The 12500-nt window shown below is 31.4% G+C and overlaps 1 protein-coding gene across 1 annotated transcript in view; it reads right to left on the bottom strand.

Annotated features, from left to right (window-relative positions):
• LOC147007557 (uncharacterized) overlaps positions 1 to 12500 on the bottom strand; it is a 16650-nt gene that overhangs the window by 2982 nt on the left and 1168 nt on the right. Inside the window, exon 2 of the mRNA XM_085866893.1 lies at positions 11860 to 12500. This exon is cut by the window's right edge and continues 257 nt beyond it. Within this exon, the coding sequence (XP_085723019.1) occupies positions 11860 to 12500 (641 nt within the window). The remainder of the gene's footprint in view (positions 1 to 11859) is intronic.

Genomic DNA, 12500 nt, shown 5'->3' with positions numbered 1-12500 from the left:
TACAACAGGAATGAGCGGGACCTCTATATTTACCAGTAAGATGACAATGGTCTCTAACTTTAGACTCCTTAATTTCCCCCTCACAAATATGGCAGATATTGTTCATTCTAAATTCTAATTTTTCTTCTTTGGTTAATTTCATCGGTTCATTTGTTTCTTTCATTAATTTAGTGAGTCTTATACAATCCTTTTCTAATCGTTTTACAAACTCTTGTGAAGCATTTTTTCCACGATAATGTTCAAGTTTGTTATACTTTTCTCCAACAGATGATTTGATATAATAACAGAAACCACAAGGAATATGTTTTTGATATTTATTTGTATCTGGTTCTTTTGGATTAGGAGAAGCAGTATTTATCTTTTTAAGGATACATTCAAAATCAGCGTATATCACAAATGGGTGCATGATAGATTTATTATAATCTTCAAAATAAATCTTTTCACCAGGTTTAGGCATTGTAATTACAGCTGATTTATGATTACTACAATATTTTGAATGTTGTTCTAATCGTTCTTTTCTATGAAATGAATTAAGACATCGCTTACAAGGATATATTTTGTTTGCTGTTCTGAATACCTGAGAAGAGATTAATCTTGATAAATTATTGATGTATGTGTAATGTGAATTCTTTCCAACACTAAAATATAAAAGGTCAATGTGTGTTTCTTCATTTTTATAGTTGTTTGAAATTTTTAATATTTGAACTTTGTTTGTATCCGTTAATCCATATACATTAATAGAAAGATTATTCTTTTTCTCAAATTTAGGAATATCTGTTAATGGCATTGGGAATTTAAAATCTTTAATGTCCAAGGTATTCTCATATTTCATATATTGTTTTACTCTTTCTGAATTACATTTTGATGGATGTAAGTGAGCAAGAACAGACCAGAGAAAACATTTATTATCATTGTTCTTAATATTAACAACTGCCTTCTTTAGTTTTATTTCTTTTGGTAATTCAATATAAGAAGAAGCTTTAAGAGGGTTTGATTTTAGAATGTGTATATCTAAAAAGATGATTTTTTAAATATTGAATCCACTTCCTACCACTGTATTATCAACATCCTCCTCTTGTCTTGATAGTTCTTCATAAACCCCACTATTCAAAAAATCTTGAAATGATGTTATAAAATGAAGATCTGTTCGCATATAAGGAGTTTGTTCTTCATCTTGTCTTTTCATATTCATTTTCACTCCCATATAAAACTTTAAAGTTTTTATTTCTTTTAATGTCTTTTTAATAAATTTTTCAACATCGGGTTTCACTATTTCAATTGATTCAGCTATTGATGATGGACCGGGTTCTCCAAATTGAAAAATCCTTATTTTTATATGCCCTTTAAATGCCTCATCAGTGTTTTTAATATAATAGTCTCCCTTTACTTTAAACTCATTTTTCTTGTGTTTTTGTGATTGAAGATGTTGATTATAACTACTCTTCAAAACATCCTTTGAACAGATATCACAATGTTTTCTTTCCAACTCAAGAGGAGATATTTGATGAAATAGATTAAATGTGTGTTTGTTGGTTCGGAGGTGTTTTCTATAATGTTTATATTCGTGATTACAAACATCGCAGTACGTTGTATTCACCATATTTATAGAATAAAACTTTGCTTAAACTAAAATTTTCTTGATGAAAATTTTGTTTAATTTATAGGTGAATCTGTGCTTAAAAACATTTTATCCTCCAACTTTTTCACTTAATAAATACAATCTTTCAAGACACAAAAGACAAGTTTCAATCAATCTCTTCATCTGTTAAAGATACTGAGAAATACGTCAAGGATGTAAAATTGAACAAAGATAAATATAACAACTATTGGATAAAAACTATTATGGTAAATAATATGAGTTCTTCAATTTCCTTCAGTGGAAGGGCTTTTAGTATACCTGGTAGAACATCAATTAAAGTATCTCTAACAAAAGTTTCTCCTCTCCTTCTAGTAATATATTCAAAACTAGAAAAAGCAATGAAACAAGAAAAAGTATCAAAGAACAAAAACCTTATGGATGAAGCTTTAGAAAGAAAAGATAAGACCATCTGTAATATGCAAGGAGAAATTTGTATTTTTTTCAACAACCTTAAAGATGTAAATCTTGATGAAATAAAGGATGTTAATATATCAGGTGAAATGACATTTCGTTCAATAGTAGTTAACGATAATTTTAAAATTACCTTTAATATAAAAAATGTTGTCGTTGAATCTGATAATGAAAAAAAGTATATCGATATCGATGGTAATATACAACTGAAAGTATAGATGAATTTCAGTTTAAGTAAAGTTTTACTTTATAAATATGCTAGACTTTCCTGATTCTCCATATGACAAATTTGAGAATTGTCCTGCGTGTGAAAGACGGGGATTAAACACAGAGTCAAAAGCCTATAAACAATGTATATTCTGTGATTATCTTCTAATTAATGATAATAAAAAATATAAAAAGGAAAATAATTCTTTTAGATTTACACCAAAAATGAATTACTTTACAAGATTGATTAGAGAAATGAATGTAAAGTATGAGGATGATAACACACCTTTCCTTACAAGGGAAGAAACTGAACGTATAAGAGAAATGTTCAAAGGATTGTTGTTGTATATTATTCATGGATGTAATTTTCAGGGAAATATCAACACAAGATATTGTATAAATAAAATAATGGATTATCTTGAAATTAAACCTGAACTTAGGATAAAATATAGAGTTTCTAAAAAAGCCAATAATAAATTAAATAACCTGTTTTTCAAATATATAAATGAATGATTTTTTCCTATTTGGGAAAATAAGATAAAATTTAACAACCATAAAAATCTCCCAAATTCATTAAGATGTCTCATAGTTGGTTCAAGTGGATGTGGAAAAACCTGCTTACTTTTAAAAATGCTCCTCACTCCCAACTTTTTAGATTATGATAATTTAATAATTTTCACAAAGTCGAGTTTTCAACCAGAGTATCAACTACTCTCACAAGGTTTTAATGCTGGTCTTCAAAAAGAAGATATAATAGGTTTATTTAAACGTCAAAAAAACCTAAATGATTATAACATTGAAGATATAATTCAACTATTTTATGATACACAGAGATGTAAAAAGAAATCAAATCTTATAACTTGTATTCTTAGTGATAATACGGATGATATACCGTCTCCCCAAGATTTGGATAAATCAAAAAAGAACCTCGTTATCTTTGATGATTGTGTTAATGAGAGAAACCAAACGGTAATGGACAGCTACTACACAAGAGGGAGACATTCTTCTTGTAATTGTATTTATCTTAGTCAATCGTACTTTCAACTTCCTCGTCGTTCCATCAGAAACAATGCTAATACTTTTATTTTATTCAAGTTAAATTCAATAGATATCAATAATTTTTGGAGAGATAATTGTTCTACATTATGTAGTAAAAAGAAATTTGAGGATTATATGAAGCACACGACTGAAAAATATAAATATATTGTTGTGAAACAAGATGAGATATTAAGGGATATATTTTTTGTTTTATAAACAATTACATATATAAATGACAACTATTATTATAAATCTTGTGGGTAAATCTGCTTCTGGAAAAAACTTTCATAAATCAAGGTTCTTGTGTAGTACAAATGAGAATATTGTAAATTTACTTAAAAAACACCCCGTGATACGCATTGTATCAACAACAACTAGAGCAATAAGACCTGGAGAAGTAAAAGGTGAAGATTATCACTATATTTCAGTGGAGGAACATATGCGATTGAGGAATGAAGGACAAATATTTGAGGAGGTTTCTCTTGGTACAACAAAATATTCACATTGTAAGAGTGAGTTAAAGAAACTAAAATCTGGTGGTGTTGGGATATTAGAAACTAATCCAGAAGGAACGAGACAAATTATTAAATATCTGAGCGGAGTGAAGATTTTATCATTCGGTTTTGATGTTGATGAAGAAACTCAACACAAACGTATGAAAAGCAGAGATGCAAGGATTAGTGAAGAAGAAATTACAACTCGCATTAATGTTAATAAAGAATTTGATGAAATATTTAAAGAAAAGGATTTATTTGAACACATCTACTTGAATGATGAAGAAAAGGAAAATTTCCCTGTTGATCTTTACAATTCATTAAATGATATTTTACAATAAATAAATGGATACAAAAGAAAGAGCAAGAAGATTTAAGGAACATCAAGAGTTGGTTTCAAAAGTTGTAAAACAACAGGAAGACATAAAGAAGAAACGCAGACAGAAACTAACGGGCGAAGAAGCATTTGAAAAAAAACAAGAGAAATTTTTTAAACCACTTTTAAAAACTTCCCAAGAAAAAATGAAAGATGTTTCCACAGTTCCCACAGTAGAATATACTCCTAGAAAGCTTCAAATGTTAAAAGATTTCAGTCAAATGACGGAGGAAGAATTAGAGCATATTGGAGAATTAGAACATGATGAAGGTTTATTTCAACAACTGGAAGAGATTAATCAACCCCCTGATTATATTTTGAATGCTGTTCAAAACAATGAATATTCAGCAGATTCAAAAACCAAAGCAGGACTCATTCCAACAGAACAACCAGCAATATTTCATCTTGTTCAAGAAAAGGTATTGATATTTAATGATGAATTAAGGTTCTTAAGTTCTGCTCAACCCCCTGTTAAACTAACTCCGAGATTAATGTTTCTTCTCACAAAAGATGGAAGGCAAGGTTCAACTGTGAGGGATGAATCAAAGTATATTGATAAACCATTGGATATGGAAAATAATGATGATAGAGTATATATTGATTTGCTGAACACTCTAAATTATAAGGTTATTCTTTCTGGTAAAAGTAGGAAGAATGAGAAGGAGAAACACATTATTCAGGCTTTAAGTATCCTTGGTTCAGGTATTAGTTTTCTTCCAAATGACCCATCGCAATTAGTTAATAGACTGTTATTGTTGTTCGGCAGTAAGAAGGCTGGAAATAACAATTGTTTTAATGAAGCATCAGCCATTTTAGACCAGTTGATGAACATGAAAATAATTAATAAATCTCAATATAAAGACATTTTATCTCATATTAAATAAGATGAGAAGCACAATCCTGAGTTTTAATTTCACAACAAGCGACCACACATCTTCATTCCCATACCCACTACAACTTGACACAACAAAAGAATATGAGGCATCTTTATTGTCCATGGAGACTTATAATACCTTATTTAATATAACCGAGAAAAATGACAAGTTTAGTTATAATCCGGGAAGTGGATACAAAACGATAACAGTCTCACCCGGAGCATACGAGATTTCTCAAATATCTTCCGAAATTGCTCGTCTTATGAAAGAACAGGGTGATGAACCAAAAAATATTGTTATAAACATTCAAAAACATACTTCAAAATCAACGATTAAAGTTAAAAATAACTACAAGGTTGATTTCACAATTGATAATTCATTTAGAGAGTTATTAGGTTTCTCCTCAAAAAAGATTGAAACTAATGGGACGTTTTACAGTGATAATGTCATTCAAATATCCTCAGGAATAAATTCGGTGTTAATTCACTGTGATTTGATTGATGGTGCTTATAATGATGGATTAAAAACAAATACAATATTTTCATTCAGCGCATACTCAACCCCAATTGGTTATAAATTCAATATGGAGCCTAAAAATTTGGTTTATCTACCTGTGTCAGGAAAAACCATACACAAAGTAAATTTTAGGATAACCGACCAAGATAATCGTGTGATTTCTTTTAATGGAGAAGTTATATCCATCAGAATTCACCTACGTGAAGTTTTTCAATAAATAAATACGATGGTTATTGTGAGGAAGCACGAGTTGGGAAAATATAAAATAATTACAGGGGATGGGATGTTCCTTTCCCCGTACTACAAGGGTGAAGGTATGTATCTTGGTAGAGGATACTATAAACCTAAGAGACAAAGGGGTGTTGGACATCAATTTAGAGGAGATGGGATAATTGATACTCTCATGGGTATTGGTTCAACTATTCTTAAACATAAAGACCTAATTGGTTCAACTGCTTCTGCTGTGGGAAATGTAGCAGGTGCTGTAAAGAGTATAAAAGATGCTCAGAAAGAATCTCATAAATTACAAGCAATAAAAGAAATTAAGAAAGGTAAAACTCAGTTGTCCCCCCAAGAACGACAGAAAATAATTCAAATACTTGGATCAGGGTTTCAAAAGTTTTAACATCTTTTTTCCTAAATAAATACAAGTATGGAAGCAATTGATAGTATCTATGATTTGGATGATACTATTATTATCTCAAACTCCACTAAAAAAGAAGATTACTTCAAGGTAAATGCAATAACTGGAACAGACTGGAATACAAATGGTACAAAAAGTTTTGAAATAAATAATCAACAAACCTATTTGAATCTCTCCGAAAGTTTCTTGTTGTGTAAATTTAAATTCACTAAGGCTGGGAATAACACAAACGCTACACTTGTAAATGATTTCTTCTGGAAAATGTTTGATAGTGTGCGATTGTATATTGGAACACAAGAAGTTGAAGCGGTTGATTATGTCTCTGCTGTATCTGAAATGATGAAATTTACACTCTATACATTCAGTGATAGAATGGGAAAGGGGTCTGTCGAAGGTTTTATTCCTGATATGTCAACGGGAACAAACACAGACCCTGGATATATTCAAAGGAAAGGAATGTATAATGATGATACAAAAGCAGAAAATAGTTTTACTGTGGCAGTTCCTCTTAAAGGTATATTTGGATTTTGTGATTATGATAAAGTTCTGTATGGTCTTAAAATTAGATTTCAACTACAAAGGAATGATAATGAAAATAGATTGCTTTTTGGTGTTGGTAATGCTTTTGGTGATCAGAATAAATTTGTAATTGAGGAGATGAGTTGGTATATCAGTGAATATACTCCTAATCTTAAAACAGAAGAGATGTTGAATCGAAGACTTAACTCAAAGAAACCACTCAGTGTATCATACCTCAAAAGAAGATGTCAACACGTTAAACTCAATCAAACTACTTACACGTGGAATTTGGGTGTTCTGGAAGGAAAGCCACGATATCTGTGGATGATTTTTAAAAAGCCAGATGGTGATACTGCGACTGATAAGAATAATGCATTGAGTGATAATGCTAAGGTGAAACAACTTCGCGTTTCTCTAGATGCAACATTTTATCCACGAGATAGATTGGAAATTAATTGGGAAAAAAATGATTTTGCTGAAGCATACAAGTCTTACCAAAAGGTGTGTGAAAGTAATGGAAATAAAGAACCTATTTTGGATATGACAGCATTTAAAAGTTTGTATACAATCTATACGTTTGACCTGAGCGCTCAAAAAGAAACTATAAAGTCTAATCGAGTGGATACTTCCCTATACATTGAAAGAGGAGAGACTGAAGAAGTTGATACATATTGTTTGCTTTTGGAAGAAACAGAATTGCAGATTAATACAGATAATGGTGAGATGATTAGTCTCACATAATTTTTTTGTTAAATAAATGAGTGGCAAAGTACCAACTGGGGTATATGTTAATCAAATCAATCTTCATAAACTATCATCTTGTGTTCAAAATCAAAAGCCTTGTACGATTAACGTTAATACAATTCAGAGAAAAGGAGCAGTAAGAATTGATGTTTTGCTCACAAGAGAACAGGTTAAAATCTTGAATGACACTGGCTCACTTAAAATTAAAATGACAAAACCAATGTTGAAAAAATATTCAATAAGAGAGACGAGTGGAGGATTTCTCCCATTTCTAATTCCTTTATTTGCTGGTTTAAGTGCGGTTGGAGCATTGACGGGTGGTATTTCAACAGCGGTCAAAACTGCCAACGAAAGGAAGGCTCAACTCCAGGCTCAAAAAGAATTGGAAAGACATAACAAAGAGTTGGAGAAACAAATTAGTGGAAGTGGTGTAATTGTAGATTTTGCTGAAAAACTTGAAGGTCTGCCTGATAAAGCGAGATTGTTAGTTGGAGATATGCTTTCTTCTATAGCACAAGCAGGTGTAAAATTAACGAAAAGAGGTAATGGATTATATCTTTCTAATAAATAAATGAGCATTGATGAGTGGTTGAAAGAATTTGGAAAGAATACAACATCAAATTTACAACTTGCCAAATATTGTAAGAAATTAAAAATTCATAATGTGGTTATTTGTATGAGAGATGAATTAACAAATGTGTCGAAACATACAAAGAATATTATTATGAACTTAGAAGATAATGATGGGAACGGTTCTCATTGGGTTTGTATTTTTAATAGTCAAGACAAATATTATTTTGATAGTTTTGGTCTTCCACCACCTGTTGAAGTCATAAAATTCTTACAGAATGGTGTTTATCAAACATTTCAAGTCCAAGAATTAAATTCCAAGTGTTGTGGTCAATTATGTCTATATGTGTTATTTCAACTCAACAAAAATAAAAAATTTTATGATATTATTTTTAATCTAATATAAATGACTTATGTTGGTAAAGATGGTTCTATCTTTGGTGTATCTCAAGAACTGGATATTGATTTATCAAATTATTACACAAAGGCACAGGCTGAACGACATAAATATAATATAAACAAAAATATTAACATGAAAAATGCTTATAAATTAAAAAATTATCCAAGCCCGACTGACGCGAATGACTTGGTGAGATTAAGCGATTTATCACAATATATATACTTAAATAAAACGGCTGTGTATTCTAAAGATACAGAAGTGTTGATATTATCTCCAGGTCATACAGAATTCACAGTTCGAATTAAAATAAATTTTTATAAAGAAGGGCGTATCGTTTGTATGAGAATAGAACAATGGGGGTATGATATGAATGATTTAGGGTATAATTGGTCATTTAAAATTAACCTCGAAGACCTGGAACAATTAAATCAGTCTCGTAAGGAAGAATATTATCCACTTGGTATCGAGAATGAGTTTTGTGGAGCCACGATTAGTAAACAACAAATAAAAGAATTTAATAAGGGTAAATATAATAATGGTTTTGCCCTTGTTTATCTCATGAAAACAGAAAAAACAGGATTATATATAATAAGTAAGGAAATACAAAATGATTTAACTATGGGAAGATGGGGAGGTGTTTCGTGCCATAATATTATTCTAACATATATTTCTAATACATAAATGACAGCAAGAAGGCTTCAAGAAAATTATCATTTCTGTGTCCAAGCATACCTTCAAGAAAAGGGTATTCGGTATTTTAATAAATATGTTCTACAACATAAGAATGAGGTATTTCAATAAAAGATTGGCATTATGCTGATGTTGATAAACCGACAACTTTAGATTTAATTAGAATGTTAAATAATGAAAAAATTATAAGGTTAAGAAAAGGTAAGGCTCTTTTAGAAATTCAAAAGAAATTTTATTGGTTTCCTGTTGTAAAAAAAATTATTTTGGATACAGGAATAACAAGAAATCCTGATGAATATATGTATAATATTCTATGGGGTGTAAACGATTCAAGGATAGTAAGGGATGAGGAAGGAGTTGAAGAAGAGAGGGAAGAGGAGGAAAAGGAGAAGGAGGAGAGAGAGAAGGAGGAAAGAGAGAATAGAGAGAAGGAGGAAAAAGAGAAGAGAGAGAGGGAGGAGAGGGAGGAAAGAGAGAGAATAAATAAATATTATAGTATGGAAACCAGTGAGATTCAAAAAAGAATAGAGGTATTACAGAAAATAACTCAACCCACCAGGAAGGAATACAAAGAATTAACAAGTCTATTTGCAATACTTTCAACAAAACTATTAGCATCGTCAAGCTATTCATTTTAATTCAAGTTTTTTCTTAAATAAATGGAGGAGAGAGTGAAGGCATTTCTAAGGATTCTTTATGTTTTAAAAATTAAGATTCAAATGTGCATGTTGGAAACTAAAAGGTTTTTGCACTCTGCAGAAATTTTTCTCATAAATAAATGAGTTATTGTCTCAAATGTAAAAAGAAAACTAATACTAAAAATATTTCATATATTAAAAGTAAAAATAACAGGGTTATACAAAAAGGTATATGTTCGGTGTGTGGTTCAAAAAAAAATCAATTTATCTCCAAACACAAACTCGGAGGAGATATACAAAAGTTTTTATCAGGAAGTAAATTTACAACTACTGGAATACCAGGGGAATTACATCTTCCAGGGTATTCTTTCTGTGGTCCAGGCACAAACTTGGATAAAAGATTAGATGAGGCAGATAATCCTAAATCCTGGAGTAAACCAATCAATAGAGTTGATGAAGTGTGCATGAGACACGATATTGATTATGGGAATACCACAACGTTGGAAGAAAAGCATGAAGCCGATAGAGAAATGTTGTATAATTTGTCTCTGATACAAAATCCAACCTTGAGAGAAAAAGTTGATAGGTTCATCGTGAAGAAGATGATTAGTGCTAAATTGAAACTTGGACTTGGAAATTCAAAAAACTTATAGGCTCTAATGATGCCATTAAGACTGAAGAGCAATTAGCTGATGAATTACATAAACCAATATTCACAAAGTTTCAGAGAAGGAAAGTTTATTCCAAGGAAGTTGATTATATCTGGTCTGCTGATTTGATTGAACTCAATAATGATAAGGGGTACAAGTATGCTTTAACCGTTATTGATTTGAGGAGTAGATATGCGTGGGTTGTCCCTTTAAAAAACAAAACAGGTAATACTCTTATGTTAGCTTTTCAACAGATATTTAATAAAAGTAAGAGAAAACCTAAGAAATTGTGGACTGATGAGGGTAGAGAGTTTTATAACAAGACATTTATGAATTTTCTAAAAAATAACAGTATTACATTATACAGTACCTTTAATGAAGGGAAGGCAGTTGTTGTTGAACGTTTTAATCGTACCTTAAAAGAGAGACTATATAAAAAATTCACACAACTCGGTTCACAACAATGGTCATCTTTTATTCAGGATATTGTGGATAAGTATAATGACACGATTCACACGTCAACAAATATGAAGCCATCAGAAACATTTACAAAATTAAAATATGAAAAAGAGATTAATGTCAGAAAACCTAAGTTCAAAGTTGGTGATATCGTAAGAATATATAGGTGGAAATCTCATTTTGAAAAGGGTTTTACTGAACGATGGACGAAAGAACTTTTTAAAATTGTTGATGTAATAGATACAGTTCCTTGGACTTATAAAATATATGATTTGGAAGGGAAGAGATTTTAGGTTCATTTTATTCACAGGAATTACAAAAGACAAAACTAAGCAGATAATACACCTTTGTGGACACTCGAGGGCCAAGTCCGAGGTGTATAACAGTATATAATGTGTGTCAAGGGGTGGACGTTCTTACATCTGTGAACCCCAAACACAGAATCCTCAACTGAATAGTCAAGGCTTAACTTTTGTTTGTGTGTGTGTGTGTGTGCAATGGGAGCAATAGGTTGGCGCTTCACTCCCTCCTACTATACACCGTTGTGGACACTCGAGGGCCAAGTCCGAGGTGTATAACAGTATATAATGTGTGTCAAGGGGGACGTTCTTAGATCTGTGAACCCCAAACACAGAATCCTCAACTGAATAGTCAAGGCTTAACTTTTGTTTGTTGATGTGTATGTGTGTGTGTCCCAACCCTCACATTCAAAATCTCAACCCCAACCCTCACATTCAAAATCTCAACCCCAACTCAATCCTCGCCCAACACAATGTCTTTTTCAAAATGAGATTTCCACCTATATATATATATTTTTACGTTTTTTTTTCTTCTTCCAATTCTGTCTTTTAAGGCTTTCAGGTTTGATGACGTAGAAAGGGGGAATAAGCCTGCACTTTCTTCCCAGAACTTTCTTGATCTTGCTCCCATCAAGCACCATCCGACAAAGAACTACATCAATAGGTTTAGATCCCAAAGAGTGATAGCAACTCCAAAAGTCTCCAAAATATAAATCAATAAAATAATAATAATAATAAATAAATAAATAAATAAATAAAAGCCCCCAAAAAAGTTTTAAGTGTCCAACATAAACCCAACTTTCCAAGTCTTCAAGGTATAACCACATTCCCGTTGAGTTTCCAAGATATGTATCACATTGTGAGTTATCAATCCAGAACCCACATTTCAAGTATTCAAAGTAAAACCAACTTACAAAGTCTCTTAAGGATAACTCATTTACTGATTTTTTCAAAATTTGTGAGTCTCCAAGGTAGGCCCCATATTTAGAACCATCTTGGCAGAACCCTTTTCCTGAGTCTCCAAGGTAGTTATTTAAACCATCAAGGCAGAACTCATTTACTGAGTTTTTCAAAATTTGTGAGTCTCCAAGGTAGGCCCCATATTTAGAACCATCTTGGCAGAACCCTTTTCCTGAGTCTCCAAGGTAGTTATTTAAACCATCAAGGCAGAACTCATTTACTGATTTTTTCAAAATTTGTGAGTCTCCAAGGTAGGCCCCATATTTAGAACCATCTTGGCAGAACCCTTTTCCTGAGTCTCCAAGGTAGTTATTTAAACCATCAAGGCAGAACTCATTTCTTGATTTTTTCAAAATTTGTGAGTCTTCAAGG

This window comes from Eptatretus burgeri, unplaced genomic scaffold, assembly GCF_056783735.1.
Source record: "Eptatretus burgeri isolate ZD-2024b unplaced genomic scaffold, Ebu_testis_v1 Ebu_testis_scaffold_110, whole genome shotgun sequence".
Lineage (NCBI taxonomy): Eukaryota > Metazoa > Chordata > Myxini > Myxiniformes > Myxinidae > Eptatretus > Eptatretus burgeri.
This window is presented reverse-complemented; position numbering and strand designations above follow the sequence as displayed.